Genomic DNA, 25,564 nt, shown 5'->3' with positions numbered 1-25,564 from the left:
TTGCAATACAATTCTGGTGACGTTTCAAATCAACAAACATCAGTGGCTTGTCTTTTTCTCTTACTTTCTATTTTAGCATTGTTTCCAAAATTGTTCCCATTTTTAAATGCAAAACTCAAAAGCCCTTAGACAGCTTTTCATGATCCTGGATGTTTTCTTAGAACTTGTCAACTACTCAGGTTATCCAAGTTTCATAGTTTTATTTCCAAACATCAGGCATACTCCTAAATTTAACTACTTATCTCAGTTCTTTCAAGGTCAGAGGGCAGGATAAGCAACTGTGATGGAACTTGACAGCTTTAGAAGAGATCATAAAGTAAGGTGAGCTACAACAGAAAGTTGTTTACCCACAAGGATAATTCCAATCCTGCATTCCTGCATGACTACTGGTACTTCTACTTTTTGTCTAGACAGAACAGTAAAAACACCCTAAAGTAATAAGTAACAGAAAAAAAAGTTACATTTTTTAGAGCTTTGAGTACATGCAGTTTAATTTGACTGCTGACCATGAATTATAAGGTTTCCACAGTTCATATTTTACATGGGAAAAAAAAAAAAAACACAACAAATTCTTAAGAGCAGTAACTATTCCACGAGATAGAGGTAAAAGAGAAAAATAAAACCAAGAAAAAAAAAAAAAAGAATAACAAAAGCAAAACCAAACAAAAACTAAAATTAAGAAGAAAACCTACTGAACATCTAAAGCAATCAGTTCACAATCCGAAGATTCAACAGTTCTTGATGTGACTATCACAAACAGTCTGCAGTTAAGGTTCTCTACAACCTACAGATACACAAATATGTATTAAGTCTGCAATCCATTAAAACATTGTGTACACTGGAGAGCTAACATCACATTACATTTTCTATTTAGATGATGGTATAAAATACAATCAGGAGTGCACACTCCTCTCTGTTGTGACAGACACAATACATACCAACAGCACATCAAGGATACTTCAACAGTAAGAACTCAAAATCAGGTGGAAAACAGCTTTTTGTCTGATTCATTACTTTCTTTTTTTCATGGTATGTTCTGATGAAGAGCAAAGATACCACGAAGACACTAAATGCTAGCATTTATATGTATCTAAATGCACTGGTAAGCATGTGGATAGATTTTTAAATAGAAAAATAGCTGATACTCATTTTCTAGAATTACTGTATCTCAGATAAAGTTACATTAATTCTTCATGGCATAAATGCCTTTAAACTCAGAAGACCACCAAATTAAAAGCAAACAAAATGGAAAAATAAATAAGGATACTGTATCTATAAGCAAACATCCCATAGGTAACCAATGGTTACTCAAGACACTGGGTTTGATGGTTATTCAAACAAAAACACTCCAGTGAAATTTCTTACATAAGTTAGTTAAGAAACATATCTAGAGCTAACTAAATACCACTGCATTCATTTACATTTTCAAGATTTATTTGCTTTTATGCTAAAAAAAAAAAAAGTAGATAAAAGTAGAAACATATCAGTAACCTCAATTAAAACACTACACATTTTACCAAATATGACAAATGTAATAGGTATTATCAATATTCCACTTTTTATAGGATTTCTGTTTACATCTGAATCATACTTCTAGAAGTGCTTCTGTTATTTAACCAGAAGACATTCTATTCCAACCATGTACGAAACTTTTAATCTTCTCAATATTATCTTCCCCTTTAACATTCACAGAACATCACTGATTGATGCTACTGGGATCAACAAATTACTTACATTTACTTGAAATAACTGTTTTGAAATAAGTGTCCAAGTATGACATAACAATTGTATGAAAAAGCACAAGACAGCATTATGTACTGTGGGTACATTACTTCACAGAATACAATGCTTACTGCTAGGAGAGACCTCTTACAGCTTAGCAGTGCAGTGATGCATCTGTGTAATAAATACATTCTAGAAAGAAAACACATGTATAAAAACCACAAAACATTTAATTTTTGTTTACATACCTATGGATTTCCAATTAAATTCGCGCTATTAGTAAATGAAAAAACAAAATTTTGATTCAAGCTTTGAGCAAATTTTATAGAAAGAAAAAACACTGGTATTTTTTTGCATTGAAGAAATTGTCTGTGCAATCAGCCTGCTTGCCTACAAAAGTTCATCTTAACAAAATCTTCACCTCAGCCCTGCTATTTGATTGCAAAAAAAAAAAGTGCTACTTCCTGATCTCTGCATCAGGAAGAACTCTTGATCTAAATCATCTTCAGTACGTTTTATATGTCTGAAGATGCCATTTATAACAGCAGCATCTCAAGAAACTGCATAAGAAATACACACATAGAAGGAATCCTTCACTATCATGCTTGCAAGTCCTACACATTCAATTTCATTCCTAACTTTTCCTGACCAATAACAATGTGGTCTTCCCACTGCTAGAAACAAGGCTGCATTGCTTTCTGTAGAAATTCCTATCATCCTGACCAACAAATAGTGCTCACTATGGTCCTGCCTGAGAAAAACACCAATGGATGCGATTTCAGGGAAACTTCTCACACATGAGCGTGTTCAAATACTCTGCTGAATGGGGCATGGCTTTGGTAGAAGGGCACCAAGGTGTGTTTCATTTTTAATCAGTGCTGAAAAGTTAAAATTGTTCATCTTCACTCGTTACTCTGACTGCCCTGATTACCTAACAGTGAGAGGTTCAGAACACTGGCACAATCTCCTCCTTTAAACATACACATCTTTTGTTCTTAAGACTAATTAAAAAAAAAAAAAAAAAAAGCTTCCTATTCTCTAAAAGGAAAACAGGAATAACACTGTATTAGTTTTAGTTGCTGTGATACCATGAGGCGATAGCACATAAACACATCTTTTTCACTTTTCTTAAACATCCAACTGGCAAATACTGCTTATGATCTTTGTCTTGCTCTGGGAACTCCAGCTTCACAAGTCCTTTGAAGCCATACACAAAGGCTTCACCACGTACAGTACGGACAAGACTTGAAAATTTACACTAACCACCAATGATAGCACATTCAGCAATTCTATTATATAACAACATTTAACATCTGGAAAACGAGGAACAATAAGGCTGAAATGGCACTTTTCCCAAGTGCAGTATTACTAATCAAATACTCATGCAGCTTCCATCCTAACTCTGTGAGACTGGTTCCATGACTGAAACAGGAGTTTGATTCTTCAGCCATTTGGCAAAAGGTCATCATCCAGGCAGAGCCCTATGTGATTCTCCGGCCCAAGGCTCATGACTGGACTCTCCTTCAATTACACACAGTCAGTAGCCAGTTCTCCACCTTCTGGCAATGTTTTACAATTAGATGTAAAATGAAAATCTTGTATTACCAAAACATTATTATGAGTAGTGTTTTGAATGAGAAATAGTCCTCATTTATTTCTAGATCTTCTCAATCAATGCATTTAAAACCTGGCTGTTGTAGGTATTTGTTCACTGGGCATAGGAAGATTTGCATCTGATCTAGGCAGGTAGAATCTTTTCTAAGATCTGAGTTACCTAGAATGAAATTCCTTTTTTGACAGCTTTAAATCAGTGAAAATTTGGCTTTCACCATCTTCAATTGTGCCAAGTTTTCACCCAGACATTCACGGCACTGATGCTCCCCTTTTTCTTCCTAGCAATGTCTCTCTAATGAATCCTTTGCTGTGTTCTACAAGGCTGAGTGGTTTCCAGTTCATTTCCTCACTTTCTTAAACATCCATGGTCAAATCCTCTTAATTCAAACAATGTTCTAAGCAACAACCATTGTCCACATCTTACTTTCTGAATTTTTGCCAAATTGTTTGTGATAGAGTAGAAATTTCCTCCAAACTTGAAGCAGAAATATTAGTGTTTCCTAAAGGAAAATGTGAAAGTTGTACTAATTTTAACTTACTTGACAGATACACCCAGTTTCTAAGAGGAAAAAATCAGTCCTAAAACTTAAGCAAGAACACTGCAATAGTGCTGTGAGCACTGAAATTCACACTATGAGTTCTGAAGCATTTTGCCTTCACTAAAACATTGCTTCATCAGCTCTGTACCGCTTATTTAGCAGCACAAAACAGCTGCAGATTTAACTTTTGATCTCATCTGCTCTCAATCAATCCTTAAAATGAATGGTTGCATAGATGGCTGGAGTTACACCAACTGCTATTATTTCCATGGACTAATGGACTTCTCCACATCACAAAACTAACTTCTGACAAAAAAGGAAAAAAGTATCACACTTTTCCTACTTTTTCAGTACTTTCTCTTGTAAATATGTTTCCTGATTCTTTAATTAAACTGCCTTGTGCAAACTAGCTTTATTTGAACACTAACTAAACACAGTTATTAACCATTTCTGCGTGGTTAGAATCTGATTCCTACCGTTGCCAATAAAGAATCATATTATTAGCTGCCTCAGTATTTCTGGCTCTCATTTGAGAACTAGGAGTGGTGGTTAATTGGAAAAAACAACTGGACTCAACACTGTCCCTGCTAACTTGGTCTTACCAGAGAAAATCCCCAGTAGCCACACTACGGCAGCTGGATGCATAAGTAGCTTCGTATTTCCAGTACCAGACCAGCCTGACAGCATCATGTGTGGATCATTCTTAACTAATGATTTCTTTGGTAATGCGTAGTTCTTCCAAGTGTCATCATAGTGCCAATAGCCAAGCACCTCAATGGGCACAAAGTTACACTTATTTGGAGTACTGTTTGTCAGGCAGCTGAAAGGGTTGTACTTATTAGTTAAAACTTGAAATACTAAATAATATCTTGAGTACCTGAAAATTTCAAAAGGATGAGGGGCAGCCACATGGTGAGTGGTGTTATAGTCACTTCCTTTGCCATAATCAGTGCACGCGTGCTCTATCCGTAACTGTGTGGGGCTACAATGCCCCTTTCATTTCTCTGGAAAACCAAAAAAATCCTTGCCTGAAGTGCTCAGTACACAAACATACAAGCAAATTTTTAAAATTGCCTTCAGTTCAATAAACTGGTTCAAGAGATGTATTTCTAGCATTTCAGTAAAGAATTTTCCATTTAATGAGGAAGCAAGAAATGTCATTTATATAGTTATTCTGTGTCCTTGTGCTTTTCTAAAGGATATTGGCTTATAGCTAACATCAAAACAGTTGGTGCCCCTGGCTAGAATACTTCACTATCACCTGCTCATTTGAGCACTAAATAAATCTCCGCTTTCAAGTACTTACAAGCATGAGTCCAGCACGTGTTTCAAACGCTCTCTTCATGTACAGATGTTGATATTCCCTCCACACACTGAATGCTTATGAAACGTTTTTGCTGCCTCTGCAGCAATTAATCGCAACTCATTTTAAAAATTACACTGAAATCATTACATTGGAACAGTATAAGCATAACTGCCAACCTGTAGAACACCTAATGTCACAGCCCTAATATTTGATTCTATTTCCTCTTTCTTTTTTTCTTTTTTCTTTTTATTTTTCTTTTTCTTTTCTTTTCTTTTTTTTTTTTTTTTCCAGAGGCAGAGAGTACACACAAAGCATAATGAGAAAAATATAACCTAAATTACAAAAGGGAAACGAGATCTTTCCTTAGAGGGGGTAAATTCTTCTGGTAAATCTATTAACTGTTTGGGATTAAAACACAGCATTTCCACATGTTTTTACCATTGCTTCTATAATTTCAGCTTCCAAGGAGCAAGGAAGCAATCTTGTATTAAAATACCAAACTTTCTACTGCTATATCATCCTTTACTTGCAGTAAATTACAAATCAGTCAAAATCTTTTCAGAAACGTTATAAATATCCTTTACATTTTCTGTGGAAAAAAGTGGATTTTAAACTGACACATTTTAATAACAAAAGGATTTTCTCTCTAAGTTGAAAATGTTATAGCTTTCATCTTCCCCACCCCAAACCAACATCTTGGGAAGAAACTGCACAAAAAAAGAAAGCAAACATTATGCTGTAGTCAAAAAGCAGTTAAGGGTTGAAGGATTAATTTACTGACTCCAAATTCACCTCACTTCTCTGTATCTGCCAAATAAGTGGGAGTGGAAATTTGTCAAAAAAATTCTGTCTCCTGATAAAACCTTCCTCACAACCCACACACTGGGAAAATAATACTTGTAAACCACGAAGAAACAGATTGACAGCTTCAGGCAATCACACAGGCAAACCTTTAATTTAATAATCTCTCACGCTCCACTTTCATGTATCTCATTTAGCAAAGGTCTTTAAACAGCAGCAATGTAGCTGCTGTCAGTGATATAATTGCTGTGTTGGTGGTGCCTTTGGGTCCTTAAACACACGAGTGGATGACGATTGATCCATGCTGCTGTGCTTTTGGCACCAGTGAATAGTAAATGATATGCAAGGAACAATCAAGCAAGCTACAGATCCAGTTGGGATAGGGATATATGTCAGATATGCCAGCCCCCTTCTGTCCTGTGCCTTTCATTTAAAAAGTGAAAATCAGCTTTAGGTTCCTGATCATTGCATAATTCCATCCAACCCTTGTCTACAGGCTCCAAGCACTGCCCAGTGAGCACTGCTCAGCCAGCACTGCTAGTAATCCATCTACAGCAGCATACTTGCAGGAAAGCTTGTAGCAAAATTACAGTCTTGATATTAACACAGGGGCATTTGTTTAGTTACTTAGCACAGCCTCTTTTGTGTGCCAGGTATTGTTTCCAGAAGGGGCCTGGCCATAAGAGGCTGGGTAAATCTATTAATATACAAATCTCCTTAAAATCTGTACATCAGCCACATGTCAAACATAAAACATTGTGTACACAAATTGAAAGATAATCTTAAGAGGCTGGGGGAAAAAAAAGCGCTTTAAGTAGTGATATTACTTAAAGGGAACCACTAGGAGTTTACAAGACCTTCCACTCTTTTAATTAAAATTTTTATGAGTCTTGGAACACATTCTTGTGCCCTATTATACATCAGAGCATTTAAAATATTTAGATCCTTATAACATTACCATGAAGAAATAGGAAAACCAAGGAAGATTTTTTTTTTTTTAAATAAGAAAGAACAATTCATACAATGACTGCTATGATCTAAAATTAAAGATTTACTTCACCAGACTTTTTTTTTTTTTTTTTTAATACCTTTTGATATATCTTAACATAAACTATCTGCCCTCAAAATCCATTGGAGGCCAGAAAATAGTCCGCAAACCTTGTGTAAGAAACAAATTAGCTCATCCATCACACATAACCATTTATTTGGTAATGACTTAACGGATTTAGCTCAGCTATGGTAAGACTGAGCACGATGCAGTAATTACTGTGGGAATTACTGTAACCCTCTATCAGTCTTCTAGATGTTTACAGCATGGAACAAGAAACCCAGTATAGCCTGAACCAGAGCCCAAAGACAAAAAGTTTTGGATCTAGGCCCACGATCTGAGTTATTAAGTCAGTCTCCATACAGACCTTTACCAGCACATACAGCTGTTACTATTTCAGTCCTGTCTTTCCCACAGGAGTAGGTGAGGATATGCAGTATAGGAAAAAGTAAAAGCCCAACAGGAATCTTGGAAAGAAAACCTACCTAATCTCAAAGAATGAAAGGGTATACTTAGAGACATTGTTGCTACAGCGTAATTAACTTTTAAGTGAACATCCCAATACAGCAAGCTTATATCCAAGTTTTTAAAGCAAAATAGGGTTGTCTTATAACTACTGCAGTTAAGATTGAAATATAAAGCTAGGATAACTGAAGCACATATGCCAGAGGCCAATTAAACTTGTTTTGTAGTACTTAGAGCAACAGCTATACTCAGAGCATACTCTTACAATTTGGCTATGTCTGTGGATATTTACTTGACAGGATTATTTTTCACCTACAAAACATCTCACTTTCAGATGCTTAAGTGGTGATGTCAGCAATTACTGCCATATGTAAATTACCATCTGTTTTTTCTAACTCAGAATAGTGTAATTTTAAAGTAGATTCAAATAACCATCCAAATGGTTCAATCCCTCCTCAGTTACCAGCTCACAAAAGCTCTCAAACATTCCCAGCCTTTGAAACAGAAATGTTGCGAGTGAAGTTTTATGAGAAAATATAGTCGAAGTGACATATCAATTTCTCTGGAGAATCAGAGGAAGCCTTATTAATTTTGGCTTGCAGATTGGAATATTCAGGTACCATGATGAGAAATGGCTTTTGTCAGCACGAGAGTGGGAGAAATTATGTTTGCTTTCTTATGTTCTGGCCCAATGAAAGTCAGAGATGGAAAAGCTTGTTTTATTGGGTCATATAATGTGTTCTGTGCCTATACCTAGTGAGGCTGTATCAGTGACTGCAGCCTAGCGATGCACAGGTTAACTAGTTCATTCCCAGGCCACACTGAGCTTCTCTGAGGCACTGCTGCAATGCAAAAACGTTACAGAGTTGGAAAGATTGATTTGACAAACATATCTACGACATGAAAAGAAAACTGAGATGAGCTGCACTCCCTGGCCACCTCAGAAACAGATTCGTCAGTAAGGAAAGAAGTCTAGACACAATTCCACATACCCTGAAGATGTATTTTCAGTACTCTCTGAAGATTTTTCTTCCATAGCCCAGTACAGCAAGGAATTTTATGCACATATATATGCACAGAAATATAGAGTTTTAAAAGAAAAATGACAATTTCAAGCTAATAATGAGGATCATACAGTTTTAAGACAGTAGAAAAGAAAATAATTAAGAAGAAAAGAAATGGTTCAGGTTTAATCCGAATTGTCTTTAGTCTCTCCTTAAAACAAAACAATCAACTTATTTTTAGGCAATAATTAAATCACTTCAACTTCAAAGGTAGTGAAAAACCACTCTTTTTGACGCAACTCATCAGCATACCCTCTTTTGGCCAAAAAAGAAACTTTATCTACTTGATATAGTTTGGATTAATGCCTGAACTGAATCTTCTGAAGTTTGTCACTCATCTCATCACCAACTTTTCAGTTAAAATTGTGTTGGACTACCTACCCGTGTCCTGAAGTTTCTTATAATGGGTTGTGTTTCTGCAATGGGACTGTACTACCTGAACTTGTTCAGAACTGATGGCCCCTTTAAAATGTTGACAAGTTCACTTTGGTCCTCTGGTTATGGACAAATTACATACTGCAGAGAAGACAGCCACATCAAAGTAGAAATGAATGTCAGCTCATGAAAACAGGGTTCTCTGCATTTCTGTGTATTTATTCCTAGTCATGCAGCTTGGGACACAGTGTAAAACAACACTGTTTCAAGTATCAACCCCTAAGCTGCTAATCAAAACCAGCAGATTTGAAAGCATATGAAAATTCAGACTCAATTTACTCAGACTCCCTTATGCATTTTACCAGGTGGAACTTGATGTTTTCACTCTTTGTCCAAATTCCAAAGGGAAGTATTTCGTATCTGTGATTAAATAAAATACTGCATTTATAAGAAAAAAATATTAAAATAACCTGTAGGGACCTTGTCTTGTATCTTCTATCCATCACAGTAACTGTTTTGTGAAGAAAGCATCCAGTGTTCATATACCCTTAAAATCATACTATTCATATAGTCAAACAAAAATTTTGCTTCTATCAACAACTTTATTTACTACATCAACTGTAGCAAAACATCCTGTTAACTGAACAAATGCTATTCAAGTTTTTATTCAATTCAAAATCATAAAGTTTAAATTTTACACATTAATTCACTACTCATTTAAACCTGCTGAAAGCTCTCTGTTCATACATTGTGTTCTTAAGATCAGATTATGATTATATGCTGCAATAAAATAAAATCAACGTTGACTTTAAGTGTGAGGCTAGTCCTCTTGCATCAATTTTATAATCCCCATGATTTTTCAGCTAGGCTGAACTTTTTAAATGCTACTAGCCATGAATACAGTGACAACTCAGTGTACAATTGACTTTGGATAAGGGTAATTCAGTAGATTTTTACAGCTTCACTGACACCTATTGAAATAACAGAAATAATTCAAGGCTAATAGGTACAAGCCTCAGGAAACTGTTACAGTGGGAGGAGTACTCAGCTGAAATACCTGAAATCTCAAGGAAGTGCAAATTCTCTTCTCAAAATACAAATAACTGAAAAGTATGTTTTGAAAAGAATACCAAAAAGGCTGTCTGCATGGGAATGAGTGAAGAATGATAACTTAAAGCTAAAAAATCCAGAATGTACTGGATAGGCTATTCCTCAGCAAAACTCTCCAGATGCTACAAGATCTATAAAGTTCAGTGCATTTAGTTAAACAACAATTTTCATGCTAAAGATAATTCAAAACCACCAAACAAGAAGTGGAGAAGAGGAAACCTTCATTAAGGTATTGCCTTGCAATTAGGAGTTTGGGCCTTATGCATTCTGCAAAATAGCATGCTTACATGATAGATTTTTTTTTATTTTACAATTCCTCACCATGTAGGTTTCTGATACCCACTAACTTTTAGCTCTTTCTTGGTAAAAACAGATGTACCAAAAGATAGTCTGTTGATGAGGATAACTATTCCTGAACATCCCAGAGAGACAGAAATTGAACTCTGATCCTTTAGGAAAGCTGACCACAGACGGAGGTGCCAGCTAGAGCTTCCAGCTAAGGATGAAGAAAGTCATGCTCATTTCCTAAGCAGTACAGAATAATTTTGCTCTTGGCCAGTGCAAACATGGATAAGTTGTAAAGCTATACAACCCTATTTCCCTCCTAAACGGAAAAGTGACGCAATGCAATTCCACTGACTTCACACTAACCCATTCCTTAACTCAAAATCAAAAGAAAAGAGAATCATACACATATTAGAAACAGTACTAGTTGTTCCTTAAATGTTAACTGCAATGATTCTTAAGTGTCATTTTCGTAATTTTTTGTTTCCAGAACAAAGTTCTGCAGCATCACAATACAGGGAGAACAAGAGAAAAGCAAAGCAAAAAATGCAACTTCTCATCAACTTTATATTCCATCATAAACTAACAATTTTATGAGAACTTCAAACATAAAAATCTATAAATAAAAATATTCAGAAAAGAAAATAGAATACTTTGAAGAAGCACAAGACTGTAATATATATTCCTTTTAAAAATGGCTTCTTGCTTACTTTCCCTGTCTTCAAATCATAGTCTCTCCAGGATGGGAGAAATCCTAATTGAATAATTTTCTAGAGAAATAATATTTATGTTGCCAAGATTCTGTAGCTGAAGGAGGGAAATGCACAAGATTATCAGGTGGTTTCTTACAAAACAGGACAAAGAATTACTGTATTAAAAGGAGACAGTATGTTTTTATTGCATAATTATCAAAATTATCCACATTAACAAAACACAATAAAATTTATCACCACTTTTAGTAAATTCTAAGATGGAGTAATATGCCATTTTTCATATTCTGTCTACTGTATTAGCTGAAATTCTAACAAGAACAGTACAGTTCAAGCTACTTGGCATATGGAATGGTGCTAAAACGTTCCACATTGCACTTTTACTGTAGAAATTCATTTCCAGGTAAGAAACAGCATTGCTTTTATTTTACGTACTAACGAGGATAATTGGCAGGCAACACTGCTGCTGCTCTAGACTTTTTCTTTATATGGATCTCTGAAGACCACATGTACAAGTAGTGATGACAAACATTTTCCATATGAGCAACCACAAAATTTAAGGTCCCCCAGCCTAGACAAGGTGACCAGGACCATGCCATCATTTTCAGTGCTCAGCATCAACCAAGAAGTTACCAATTCAGTGACAATGAGAAGGCAGTGAGCAGCCTTCAGTCACTCTGATCATCAACACATATGAAGTTCCTCAGATTCTGTTGAAAACATTTCCCCGTTTTCTTTTAATTTTAATTAGATCAAAGACAGTGCAAGGTATCTTTTTAAAGATTTTTAAAGAATTCTTGAATCACAACCATTACAACTCCACATTTTAAAAAACCCTGAAGGTAAAATACAGTTCATGTCTAGGCATATGAGCTAGACAGAGTGTCAACCACACAGTGTTGGACAAGATGGTTTTTCCAGTTCAACTTCACTTTCTTTTAACAGGAAAAGTAATTGCTCTGATCTTTATTAGGCTACTGTAAATGTAGGACAGCACTAAAAAAAAATAGAAAACTCTAAAGCAGAATCACTGTTTTCAGATTTATTTGGCACTTCACTTCTTTGTTACGTTGTTTATATACTTAAAGAAGATACATTATGGAAGCAGAGCTATCAAATTCCTTCAAAATTCATAAATGTACGTAATTCTTCAGTTAAAAGAGGGAGAACAAATGTAAAAAGTACCAGAAGTATTTTCTGCCACTGACATCACTAGATACAACTATTGGATAAGAAATATTCTACATTTGATAAATTACTTCCTAAATGACAAACAGCTAGCTGAAATTTTCTGTTTTGGTATGAAAGAACAACTTGAGAAAAAGAAAGCCTGCTCTGATCAGAACAGAAATCTGGAAAACTGTTCTTTTAAATCAAATAGCAACCTTTTAGACTCTAGGAAGGGCTGCTCTATTTCATTACTTAAGATTTCTCTTATTAAGAACGGATATAGTCTGTCTTTAACGGTACAGCATTCTTTAAAACAAAAACAGAGTTCTTCATGCCCTGCTAAAACAATACACATACTGAGTATTACATATATTTCCACAAAGGAGTGTTATTAAATAATGGAATCTGCATTTTTACATACTGACATCCCCATGATACATCCTAAGTAAAAACTTCTTCAATCACACTTTTTTTTTTTTTCTGGGGGAGGGGGAAGGAGAAGAGGGGGATGTGAATTTAACACTACCATCTACTGCTACAAAGAGTGTCCTATTTCTCTGTTAGTAAAGAAAAATTCACATAGTACAGTCATCTCACACAAAACATTTATCAAGTGGAAAGAAGCTGATTTCCAAGATAGTCTCCCTCAGGCTTTAAAACAAACAAACAAACCCACCACAACAAATAATCAAAAGCTATGCCTTTTTACTCATCAAGCAAATAATGCAATTCTAAAAACTCTACAAACATAAAAATAATTCACAACCCATCTTAAAAGACAGGAATAAAACTGACAAGACAACATTTTTTTTCATACTTTGCTTACCTCTCCCCCAGGTCTTGCTAACACTGCTGTTTGAAAGTAGAGCAACGTTAGTATCAGGTAGCTGACAAACATTATTACCCAAAGTTAGAGCTACCCTGGAGGAGAAAACCCTCTGCCAAGTACTAACAGCTAGCAGATGCACTTGTGTCTCGGTAACACAGCCTTTAGTTCTTCTAGGTCCGATTCCTTTCCCTCTCCCCCTTTCTCTTGCACTCACTGTACGACCAGGAGCTGTGCTCTCAGCCACTGCTCTGAAGACAACTGGTAAGTTGATCTCTTCATGTAATGACTTCTCCCTGCTGGGGGAGGGGGCTCAGCCAGCAATGAGCTGGGGGGCTGCAGTTAGCATAAGGCAAAGAAGGGGAGGGACAGAAGTGGTCACTGCCAAGTTATGCATCTGCTCTGATTCATGGAATAAGCTAAAAGGTAACCTTTAATGCATGAGGAGGTTTGGCAATGCGTTATTGACTTAGGCAGGCATGATTGGAGAAACAGGCTAAAGCAGCTTGCAAAAGATGCCTGTTGATGGTTAGACAGCATGTGCTACTTAAAGGTACAGCACCTTCTTTTATTGAAGAAGTTGGTAATAAATAAACCATCAGTTAAAACCTAATCAGGAAGTAGCCTCTGGTTTTACAGTCAGTCCTACACCACCACAGTCCTGCAACTCAACTGGTCCACCCCTGTCAGAGGCTCACTCAGAATCCTTGGCCCTTGCAGTTGGCCCATAGGGAACAAATGTCCAACTGCTCTCAGGAATTACAGCTTCCTGAAATGAGTCCCTATCCTACAGAATAATTTTGAAGTAGAATACTGAGGCAATCTTTCTTTTTCATGTCACAGTTGAATAAAAGAAATTTTGATTTATATCAGTCCCTAATTGAATAATAAACTGCTTTGACTATGTAAACAGAAGTGCAAGCCTTTGAAAACAGACTATTTGATAGTACAAGATGAGCGAGCCCTATTTTTAAGCAAAGAATAAAACAGTATTTAAAGCATGATATGAAGCTGAATTCTCAAATCGCTGAAGCAGACCAGTGAATGTTTGTCTCGGAAATGAGTGAAATTGCAAACAGAACTATATAAGTTGGAGGGATTCCCTTCAGCTAAATATGTCTGATTGTAATCTCGATGCAACAGACATTTTGTTCTGTTAAACTAAGCAATTTAAAAATACATGAGAGTAAAGAAATTTTGAACCCTAACGGTTGAAGTAAAGACAGCCAACAACAGGAGGGAACAACTGTTTTAACAGCATAAGTGGGACCCTCCAGTCTTGTAGCCCCCTTCCTATTTTACTTTTTAATTTCATCCAACTTTACTGTTGCCAATTTTTTTATCCTGGGAATGTGAGACATTACGGTTTTCTTAAAGTTCCAGCTCCATGAGTCAAGACGTCACGTTAGATTCTCACCTTTCATGTAAATACCATATTTCTTTTCCTTATGGCTGCAGGGGAAATCTCAAAAATATGACCTATGAATAACCTGGTCTCATATGTCAGAGAGTAAGCCACACAAACTCAGAATACAGATACTTTAAATGTCTCAAGATTTTAGGAGGTGACAAGTGAAAATTTTGGTGAAACTGAGAACCACAATGTTTCTAAGTATTAGACCTATTTTGTAAATGTAAGCTCTGTATTGACTAGACATGACTATCACTGCCTTTCCATCTCCTCTCAATCCTTTCCTTCTATAGGCCACTATCCTGTCTATTAACGTTACCTTTTCTCCTGTCTAAGTAGACTCACAATGTCATGCCTCTCTTCAACGTTTACAGAAAGACCCAATCCTTTTCAGCCCTTGATATCAGCAGACTACCTCTCACAGGGCAGTCTCTTCTTTTCCCTGCCATTCCACAGCCTGGCAGCGCTGTGGCTCTTGCATCATTACTGCCAGTACCTGGTAACACTGTGTTCAGTGAGGACACACAAAGCAGGCAGCAATGCTGTAGGCCAAACAGGACCTCAATGACAGAAAAGTGCATATATAATCCACTTAAGCTGAATGCTCTCAAGGGAATAGTACAAACTTAAGAGGACCTAGAAAGGCAGAACGAAAAAGATTGAGCATGGAACTTGCAAATGGCTCCGCTGAATGATCTGGAGGACCACAGGAAGCTAGACACAGAGTTGTAAGAGTGGCAACTAACAAGTTTGAAAACTTGACTCTATAAATTCAATGGTACCTTCTCATGAAAAGCATCCAGAACTCACTACTGTTATGCTGGCCTCATAAATACAACATTTCTGATTAAAGTCGAAATGAAGGATGCATTTTTTCCCCTCTTCCAAAGAAAGGTTTGAAGGCTTGCAGACTACACCATTGTGCTGACAGCTAAAGGCAGAGTTGCCATTACAGATGGTATGTACACCTATGGTTGCCTATGGATAACTCTCTGGACTGAAAATGTCAAGCTAAATAAACTTAAGGAAATTTTCAGTCAACACCCCTAGAAGGAAACCTCCCACTCCTTCCATATTTTGGAGAAAATATACAGACGAACCAGAAAAGGAAAAATGATCATAACAAACAATCAACTAAATCAGAATGAAAAACTTTCATTGTGAAAGTTCCAACCATAGTACTTTAAACTAGGTTCGCTGCTTGAAAAAGTCAAACAAACAAAAATAACAAAACCCACACCTATCATGGCTTTTTCCATATATATTTCCATAAAAGAAAGCTTTGCCTTCTTCCTCAGTTCATCACGATATGAACTGAGTAAGCATATGGTATTGGCACAAAACTGCTATTCCCTCCCTGCCTCTTTTTTCTTTTTAATGGCAGGTAGAAAACCAAATTTCACAAATAAAATGTAGCTGTGATTTTAGTCTTCTTTTGTTGATTCCAGAAAGCAGCACATCCTCTGTAAACAATAAAAAATTTTGAGAAAGTCTAAATAAATATTACTGGAATTATTTTCTGAGGCACAGAAAAATGTACAACATTCCCTTTTAACAATTCATATACCTAATTCTTTCCACATTATTTTAATTCCCTGGAATCCAGAGGCTGGTGCCCTGTTCTCCATATAAAGACAAAAGATCTGTCCATACCTGCTACTACACTTCCAAGATTTAACCAACTGAACTGGAATAGTGTGTGTTCACAACCACAGACTTTCTTTGCAGCAAGAAGTAATTTGAAACTTAACACTGTGCTGGACTTGTACTGCTGCAACCAAGATAAGAATTTCTCTGCAAATCTCAACCATCACTACACTAGAAACTGCAAAACTAGCGGTGGCACAGAAGTCAGATTATGACTCAAGAGCCATTTCACATACAGAATTCTGCAGTAGTAGACAGAGAAAGCAAAATACTTTGCAATAGTAAAAGGGAAGAAGTAAAATATTTAGCTACTTTTAACACGAAAGTATCTTTCCTTTTATTTAAAAACATAACAGCATATTAAAATTATGCTGTAATTATTTTATCCATATTATTTAAATCAAAAATCCCAAATAATTTTCCTATTTTTACAGGTATCAGAATACTTCTAGTAAAGTTCCTAACTCTTAGTCTCAAAAATTAAAATACAGAAAAGCAAAATGCACAACAGATCTTTGGATAGTATAATTTCATGACCAATAGGAATTTGCCTCTGTGAAAGAAACGACTGTCAGTCTGAAGTGGGTTGCTGATAACAATCAATATATGAGGTTTACTTACTGACTACCTCCTGAGGCAATAGCACCTAAATCCCCAAAAAGGACAGGCTAGTTCAACTTCTCCAAACAAAGCAACTTCCATCCATTCCAGGTCTGAGCCTTAATTCCTCTTGAAATCACAAACAGTATGCTCAGGTAAAATCTGTTACTTCCTTCTGCTAAGCATGTATTTGCTTACAGATTCCTACTGTCCAAGTAACAGTAAAAGAAAATACAGTGAATATAACGTTATTGTTATATCCATGCATTTGGAATTCCTCTCTACTTCCTACAACTTTAACATTTGTAGAAATTAACTCACATACTCCTAAGCCAAGATCTATATACCTCTATTTCAGGCCAAAATATTCTCTAACAAAATAGAAAGTTTCTGTGTTTTTCTAGGTATTAACGTGAAGAGTGAAATGATTTCTCTAATCCATGTTGTCACAATGGGGGAGCATCAGTGCTATCAAATTTGGGAGGGAACAGAAAGCTGACTACAGTACCCATTTGTTCTGGGTACACTCCACTCAACATGGAAACCCATGAACTAACAAAAAAGGGGACAGGATGAAAAGAACTGAATTCACAGCATAATCCCCAGGTTAATTTGCTTTGGCTAGACATCACCTTCCTGGAATCACTAACAGGAAAAGGAAATTAAGTAGAAATTGCAAGCTCGACCCCTTTTATTTTTAAGTTTGTTGTTGTTTTTAAAATGTTCAATGTAAGAATGTAACAGAAGAGAAAAAAAGGCTGAGCTTAGTACAAATTACATGAAGCTACTTCAAGCAAAAAAGGAACAAGTTCCACAGAGCCTGTGGCAGGTTTGGATATAAAGATGGCTGCCACGTTTCTGGGAAGCACTAGTGTCTGAGGTTATACTCAGGACAGAAAGTAATGACCATTGTCCTTCAGCCTGAACTACTGAGACATCAATCATAAAAAGCCACTCAAATCTTCTTATACAAGGCTCGGGATTTCTAGATTAAAAATGCTTCTCAGGAAATGCTACTACTAAATCACAAAGAGAGCACTTTGTGGAGGCTTAGTACAGCCACTTAACTGGTTCCTGCACTGCACTGGCCAGATGGGAAAGAGAGGAAGAGATTCTCGCCTGTAGAGGGAGTGCCCTCCCCTCCATCTGACTCACCACTACTTCTTGCACTCCCTTTGAAAGAGACGTGCACAATACTCACAATCTGAATTTCATCAACAGGTCTACCTGTCCTCGACCAAGAACAGAAGACATAAAAACAGGGAAAGAAGTACAAAAAGGGAGTATTTAGACTTCTATACATATAATTTAAAAAAAAAAAAACAAATCAGCTTGGGAAGGAAGTCCAAGTGTGAGCTACGTATTACAGCCTAAAGGTTAAATACCTGGAGCCCTATTGGAATGAACCTCAGACACTAAGAAAGGAAAGGAAACAAGTCCCAGACATTCTCATGTGTTTCAGTGCACCTCAGCATCTTTCCTTGGTAGAAATTATAAATCAGTGTAAGTACTTTTGGAACTAATGTTTTTCTAAGAAATCCTCAATGTCTTTAGATGTACTCTTCCACTTAAAATTTTTATTTGCTGTATATTTGCTGTAATTTCCTGCCTCTTTACACTGCTCGGCATAAGAAAACAATTCATCCAGAACACTAGAACTGTGAAAAATTGGTTGGCTAATAGAATACACTGTAGCATAAGTTATCATGCCTTCCACTGTTATCTGATATAACAGGGCTAGGGATATTCCTATCTATTTGTACATCTAATCATTTTCTAATCTGACTGTGCAGTTACATAAAAGACAAAGGGATGCAGTGAGAAAGAGGGATCTTTAAGAGTTCTAATTATTCCTCATGGTCCCTTTTTTATGCTTTCATTAGTTAATCACGCTTTTTTAAAAGTTGCCTTTATCATATTCCTGTTTATTTCCCCTTCTAACCTTAACAATCATCATTTTTCTACTTGTTTCTTATCTGAAGTTACTATGAGTTCTGGCTTTTCCTGTTTCTTGTCTTTCTGTTTCTTCGTATCAGGAAGCAGATCGATCAGATCACATTACAAAGTACGCCATTAAAAAGTTGCTTCTTACATTCTCTAGAAATAGCACTACATAGTTAAGTTTCAAATAGTCATTTATACATAATTAGGACATCTTGAGTTAAGTTTAATCACCAGAGGTTTATCAGTTACTTCATAAATGCCAGAATGTTGCTCTTCACCATCATCATCATCATCTCTTCTGACCACCAACGTACTGGTAGTTTATTGTGCTTTTAAGTTACACTCATACCCTAGAAAAGAAATCTGAGCATTTCCTTCCTCTTCCTTACTTCTAAGTTCTTAAAGCTGAGACTTCTGGTTATGAAGCCAGACTTCACTGACAAGGTCCACCTTCAAAGAGCTAAGCATTAACCTAAGCTTGATTTATCACCTTCAATCTTTCCTAAAGTACTAAATCTAATATCCCTTTCTCTTTTCTGGCATCAGTGTGTTAGCAAAGAGAGAAAGGTCTTTGGTTCTCACCTGTCCAGGGTTAGGCTAGAACACATATTTTTCTTGGCCATATTCCAATCTTCTGTATTTTGATAATAAAATTCTCACTTATGTTCCAGGTTCTCAAAGCACCTTTCTGCCTCCCCAGACAGTGGTTGCATAGTGCCAGTAGAATAAGACGACATTTAAGAGGCATTCCTTCCTCTGCTCAGCGCTGATTTCTGACAAGTGGACACAGTGCTTTGAGTTTCTAATTCAAATGAATACCATTTATTTTGTAACTAAAGCTTTTCATACAATAAGGAAAAAAGTGAGGTATCTGAATCATGTAAGTATACTTACATTTTAGTTACCAAAAAACCCACAACGTAAATCCTGGTGAAAAAGCACCAAGTATGACTTAGTAGGCCATGACCTATGCTTTAAATGCTAGTATGAAATCTGAATTTTAAAAGGGAATCTTTGTCACATCCAAAGCTAAAATATATTAAAAATATATTAAAATACATTAAAAATGACACATTTTCCAAATTGTTCTGTTGGGAAGTGACAGTTGTGTCAGACAGCTAATCAGAATATAACAGGAAAGATCTGTCTCAAAGAAGAAAGTAACAAGTTAGGATTGCAATATAATCATTACTTTCAGTTTTGTTGGAAACATCCTTGAAGATGATTCGGAGGAGGAAAGAATTTATGGAACACGTTTTCACACATACACCTGACCTGTTCTGTTATTTTCTACAGTGGAAGAAATCTCAAAGGAATAATGATATTCTCTCAGATTGCAGAAAATAGCTCTGGAAAAAAATCTGGAAAGCACTAAGACCTCCCACAGAGTGAATCAACTGTAGCACTTCCTAGTTTAGCACGCAGGTAGAAAAGGTGTAAAGACTTATGGTGAAATGTATATTTGCAAGAAATTAGCACCATCTCCTGCCAAGTTAAGATGATAAAAAAGCTCTGGAAAAGGTACACAAAATTTCTGATGCTTACTACTTATCTAAAGTAGTAATATCACATCACAGATCAACCTACAAAAACTCTGTCAGGGAGCACCAACAGCTGGCCCCTAATGGTGGGGGAGCTAGGTGTCAATCGTGATACAACAAGGTCAGCAAGGCAGGGGCTTCATTGGGCAGGGTTCCATCCCATCAACATCACACCATAGGGGGCCACAGGGCTGACTGAGGAATGGCAGTCAGGATCAGACATGAGCCCAGATTACCAAACAAGCTGGTGGTAACAAGGCAGCTCTAAGGTCAAGCCAAGAAGTCTGACCATGGATCAGGACACAGACTGACAGGATTCACAACAGGCAGAAGCATAGCTGTGGCTAAGATGGAGACAGGCTTGCTTCCAAGGTCCAACAAGCAGGGACTGAAACAGTGCTACTTGATCCCACAGAGGCATGGGAAGAGGTCCATCAAGTGAGAGGCTGGTGAACAGTAAGAGTCCTGAGAGTTCTGTGTCTATACGAAAATTCAATTCTGTTACCATGCACGTGAAGAAGAGCAAGAAGAGTAAAAAAAAAATCAGCTGAACAAAATGAAGGAAGTAAGAACTGCATAAGGCAGGAGGTTAACAGTGTTGAATTAGAGGTAGCCTTGAGAAAGGTGATGGCAATGCATACATTACATGTGCTATTTATGGGATAAGATATATCAGAACTGCCCCTAAAATAATAAGAAAGGAAATAAACATCCATCCAAGAGTCACGCAGCTGGAGCACCACAGCTAAGGTGGAATCTGTAGCACAGTCAGTTCTGTTCCTTGATGTCAGAGAGGTACTGAACCAGAACTTCTTTCAGAGCCAAAAGAAGGGAGAAAAAAAAATCTCAGAACACTTGCATTCACTATTAGATTGCATTTTCAGCAGTTTATGGGAATACAAGGTTTCTCCTCTCTTCTTCAGACAGAAGAAATGAAAATACCTGTAGTATTGCCAAAGGAAATGAATATACTTGGCTAAAGATCCCAGATTTAATTGCAGTGCTGACCAAAACCCACTGGATTAAGCATTCATCCTGAAACAAAATACATGAAGCAAAAGGTGGAATGGATCTAAAGTAATTTTGTTACATAATATAAAGGGAGCAGAGAGAACAAACGTCACAGGAATACAACTTATGCTTTGGGCAGCAACCACATCCCATCTTCTCCCATCTAGTTAAAATCTTCTCAAAGATGCAATTATTTCTTCCCAGTACCTCTTCTTGTTCTGCTCAATTCCACCTTCCCAATTCAATATCTCTTACAATAAGACTGACTAATCTAAGTATACCATAACATACATCCCTACCGTAATTACATTACATTGCAAATTACAAGAATTTACACAAATACGGGCTAAAGGCTCATTTGACATCACTGTGAATCCATCCCAGGTCATGAAAACAGAGCACTACTGGTGTAAACTAGGTACAAATTTGAAGCATAGTTGCAGTGCAAGAACAATCCTTGTCTTTCTCTGTAGATGTATACCAAATTAAAAAATATGTATCTCCTTTGAATGGAAGAAAAAATGCATGCCTTTAGGTTTTCAATGAAAACAAATGTGGGAAAATATGATTGATTACTTACATAACAGAGTTTTAGATAAGTTTATCTTATAAATGTGCTTGTTTTAAAAGCAATCCCATTAAACACGTTGCCCATTAGAACCAAATGAACTAGCGTATGTGGAGTCTTCTAGCTCTTCCAGACTCTGGAGAGTGGTCCAGCATGCTTAGAATTTTCAGAGAACACAGATAACAAAAAATACCTCGATTCTACTCTGTTTTTGAAAACGTGTCATTCATAATGGGAAAATAGCTAATTTTTGCACATTTGATGCTTGCAATAGGAAAAATTGGAAATACAAATGATATAAATATAATTACATGTCAAACTTCATCTGCTTTATATGAGTTCAGAAAACAATTCAGCTCAAACTAGATAAGGTTCCCCAAATAATTCTGCATTCTAGTCACTTTTAAATATTTCACTTATTGTAGGATCAGCAACTCACAAAATTTGTGCAATTAGCTGATAAGCCTGAGTAATCAGAGCATGTCCAGTATAATTTAACTTGAAATATGTCTTTCTGAAATAGGCAACTGAAAAAAGTTCAGCGCTGTCAAATTTTCTCATGGGAGAAATAGCCTGGCTAAATTCAGGAATACTTTTCTACTACAGAAGCAAGACAGTCAAGACCAAAATGACTGCAGGGAATAATTTGAAACTCTAAAAACATTTCTTTAAAGTTAGATAGCATGCTATTTTGTTTCTTAACCAGTACGTATGGTTATTAGCTAAACAGCTAAACCTCCAGTATGCTGCTTAAAATCTCTACATCATAGCACAAAAATTTGGAAATGCAGTCTGCTGACAGCAAGATGTAAAATATAAAATGAACACTAAGGAAAAAAGAAAGAACTTCTTAAAAGTTGATACAGAACAAAGGAAGTGAAGATACATTCCTTGTGTATATTTTGAAAGATATTTTGGAAGTAGTGCTGATTATTTTATCCCCAAACTCAGACTGTCTACATTAGTTAAAGCTAGCAATAACACCAGTTCTAATCTTAAATGCCCGTAGAGAGACATAAAACTTGACTGTTTGAGAAATCAGGTTGTAAAAGCACATCTGTGCAGCCAACACCATCACACATTTAGAAAACAATCACAATTCCAACAAAATGCAAGTGAACAAAAACACAAAAAATTCCCAGAGTACTGATGCATTAAGACTATTCTAAATATTTCCTGCCCAGTTCCAAATCTTTTCAATACAATACCTTCCAACTTATACAGATCATGCCTTAAATCATTTACAGCCAATGTTTCAGGGAAGACTATTTCACAACAGACTTTCTCACTGAATACACTATTTAATTTTTGTTTGTAGCTCCACATGCTAGCTCAAGTTCAAGAAAATGATTAAAGGAAGCAACCAGTTATTTTACTTGTCCAATAGTATTATAGCTCTGCGCTTCCATTCACATATTATGTTTAGATGTGATTTCTGTTTTTCAACCATTTTCCAATCATTTATAACTGCTGTTTTAGATGTGTAGCCAATGGATTAGCCCAAGCAAATAATTTTAAGTCCATATCTAGAAAATATAATGAAACATAAGACTATTACAAGATTACTTTTAGGTTCCTCAGTAGTCTATCTTACTACTCTAACATGAGTAAACACTGCTTTTAAATTTTCATGGGAGTCACTGTCAGACTGTATTCCCTTCTACTGTGGAGAAAAACATATTATGTACATATAATTCCATGTCTAGCCTTCATGCCATTCATTGCCACAGCAGTTTGGCAAGCAGCAAAGATATGTGAAAAGAAAACATAGGGCCTTACTCAGTCATATTAATTCTCCTTATTCCTCTTGCAATGCTGACCATAAAACTTATTTAATGAAGAGAACATCTTCAGCAAATAGGGCTTCCAAAATGAAGATATGTGGAGAAATGAACATCAATAGTAGTACTGCATCACTAGGCTGAGGCCAGTGGGACGAAGTTCAACAAGACCAAATGCTGGGTCCTGCACTTCGGCCACAACAACCCCAGGCAACACTACAGGCTGGAGGCTGAGCAGCTGTAAGACTGGGTGGAAGAAATGGACCTGGGGGTGTTGCTCAATGCAACCAGCAGTTGTGCTCAGGTGGTCAACAAGGCCAACAGGCTTGTATCAGAAATAGTGTTGCCAGCAAGAGCAGGGAAGTGATCATCCCTCTGTACTCAGCACTGGTGAGACCACACCTCATGTACTGTGTTCAGTTTGGGGCCTCTCACTACAGGAAAGATATTGAAATCCTGGAGTGTTTCCGAGAAGAGCAACAAAGGTGTGAGGGGTCTGGAGCAAAAGCATTATGGAGAGTGGCTGAGGGAACTGAGATGAGTCAATCTGAAGAAGAGGAGGCTCAGGGGAGACCTTATTGCTTTGTACAACTATCTGAAAGGTGGTTGTGGTAAGGTGGGGGGGCTAGCCTCTTCACAGATAACTAGCATCAAGACTAGAGGGAATACCCTCAAGTTGTGCAAGGGGAGATTCAGGTTAAACATCAGAGATTCTGAACACCTTCTTTGCTTCAGTTCTTAGTGCTAAGACTAGTCCTCAGGAATCCCAGACCCTGGAGGGAAGAGAGAGAGTCTGGGGAATGGAAGACTTCCTGTTGGTGAAGGAGGATTCTAGGATTGCAGCTGGGTCCAGTCTTATTCAACATTTTCTTTAACAACCTGGATAAAGGGATAGAGTCCACCCTCAGCAAATTTGTTGATGATACAAGACCTAGACAGACTTGAGAGCTGGGCAGCGAAGAACCTGATAACGTTTAATAAAATCAAATGTAGAGTCTTGCACCTGGTGAGGAATAACCACGTGCATCAGTACAGGTTAGGGGAACGACCTGCTGGAGAGGAGCACTGCAGAGAAGGACCTGGGTGTTCTGGTGGACAACAGTTTGGCCATGAGCCAGCAGTGTGCCCTGGTGGCCAAGAAGGCCAATGGGATCCTAGGGTGTTTTCAAAAGAACATGGCCAGCAGGTCGAGGGAAGTAATTCTCCCCTCTTGTCTGCTCTGGTGAGGTCACACTTAGAATACTGCATCCAGTTCTGGGCCCCTCAGTTCAAAAAAGACAGGGATCTCCTAGAAGTCCAGCGGAAGGCCACAAAGATGATAAAGAGCCTGGAGTATCTCCAGTATGAGGAAAGGCTGAGTAACCTGGGTCTGTTCAGCCTGAGGAAAGAACACTGAAGGGGATCAGATTAATGATTATAAATATCTAAAAAAAGGTGGGACACAAACACATGAGGCCAGGCTCTTCTTGGTGGTGCGTAGTGATAGGACAAGGAGTAATGGCCTAAAACTTGAACACAGGAAGTTCCATACAAACATGGGGAGTAACTTTATGGGAAGTATGGTGGAGCACTGGAACAGGTTGCCCTTGAGGTTTAGTGGGTAAATATTGTTGGTGGGTAGACAGGTGGACTAGATGATCTTGGAGGTCTTTTCCAGTCTTGGCAATTCTATGATTCTGTCATTCTACTTGGTTTTCAACTTCACACAGTAACCATCTTGCTATAGGAACTTGTAGTTACATGAGAACAGAAAGTAATGTATAGGCGTTGAACTGAAATACAATGTAAATTGCCAGGAAGACCCATTATCAATAAATTCTAAAATGAAGAAAGTCTACTAATGTAGCATGATTATTGCATACTAAAAAAAAAAAAAAATCAGAGACTCAAATAGGAAATATACTACATCAGCACTGCAGTGAGTGCCCCTAGACAACTATAAACACTAATGCTATTGCTACTTATATCAAGTGCACAATGACTGATCTGCATGTTTTCTTAATCTGTATAGAAATCCCAAGAATAA

General features: G+C 37.0%; 1 protein-coding gene across 3 annotated transcripts in view; it reads right to left on the bottom strand.

Moving 5' to 3' along the window:
• Nucleotides 1-25,564, bottom strand: part of THSD4 (thrombospondin type 1 domain containing 4) — a 268,971-nt gene that overhangs the window by 98,916 nt on the left and 144,491 nt on the right. Inside the window, exon 1 of one of the 3 annotated variants that reach the window (XM_090148780.1) lies at nt 13,036-13,574. The exons of the other annotated variants lie outside the window; for them this stretch is intronic. Coding sequence (XP_090004906.1) covers nt 13,036-13,107 — 72 coding nt within the window. The 5' untranslated portion in view covers nt 13,108-13,574. Of the gene's footprint in view, nt 1-13,035; nt 13,575-25,564 lie in introns of those variants that run through there. 3 annotated transcript variants of the gene reach the window in all.

This window comes from Phasianus colchicus, chromosome 12, assembly GCF_987193195.1.
Source record: "Phasianus colchicus chromosome 12, bPhaCol1.hap1.1, whole genome shotgun sequence".
Taxonomy (NCBI): Eukaryota; Metazoa; Chordata; class Aves; order Galliformes; family Phasianidae; genus Phasianus; species Phasianus colchicus.
Note: the sequence above shows the minus strand (reverse complement) of the source record. Positions and strands in the feature narration are given on the sequence as shown.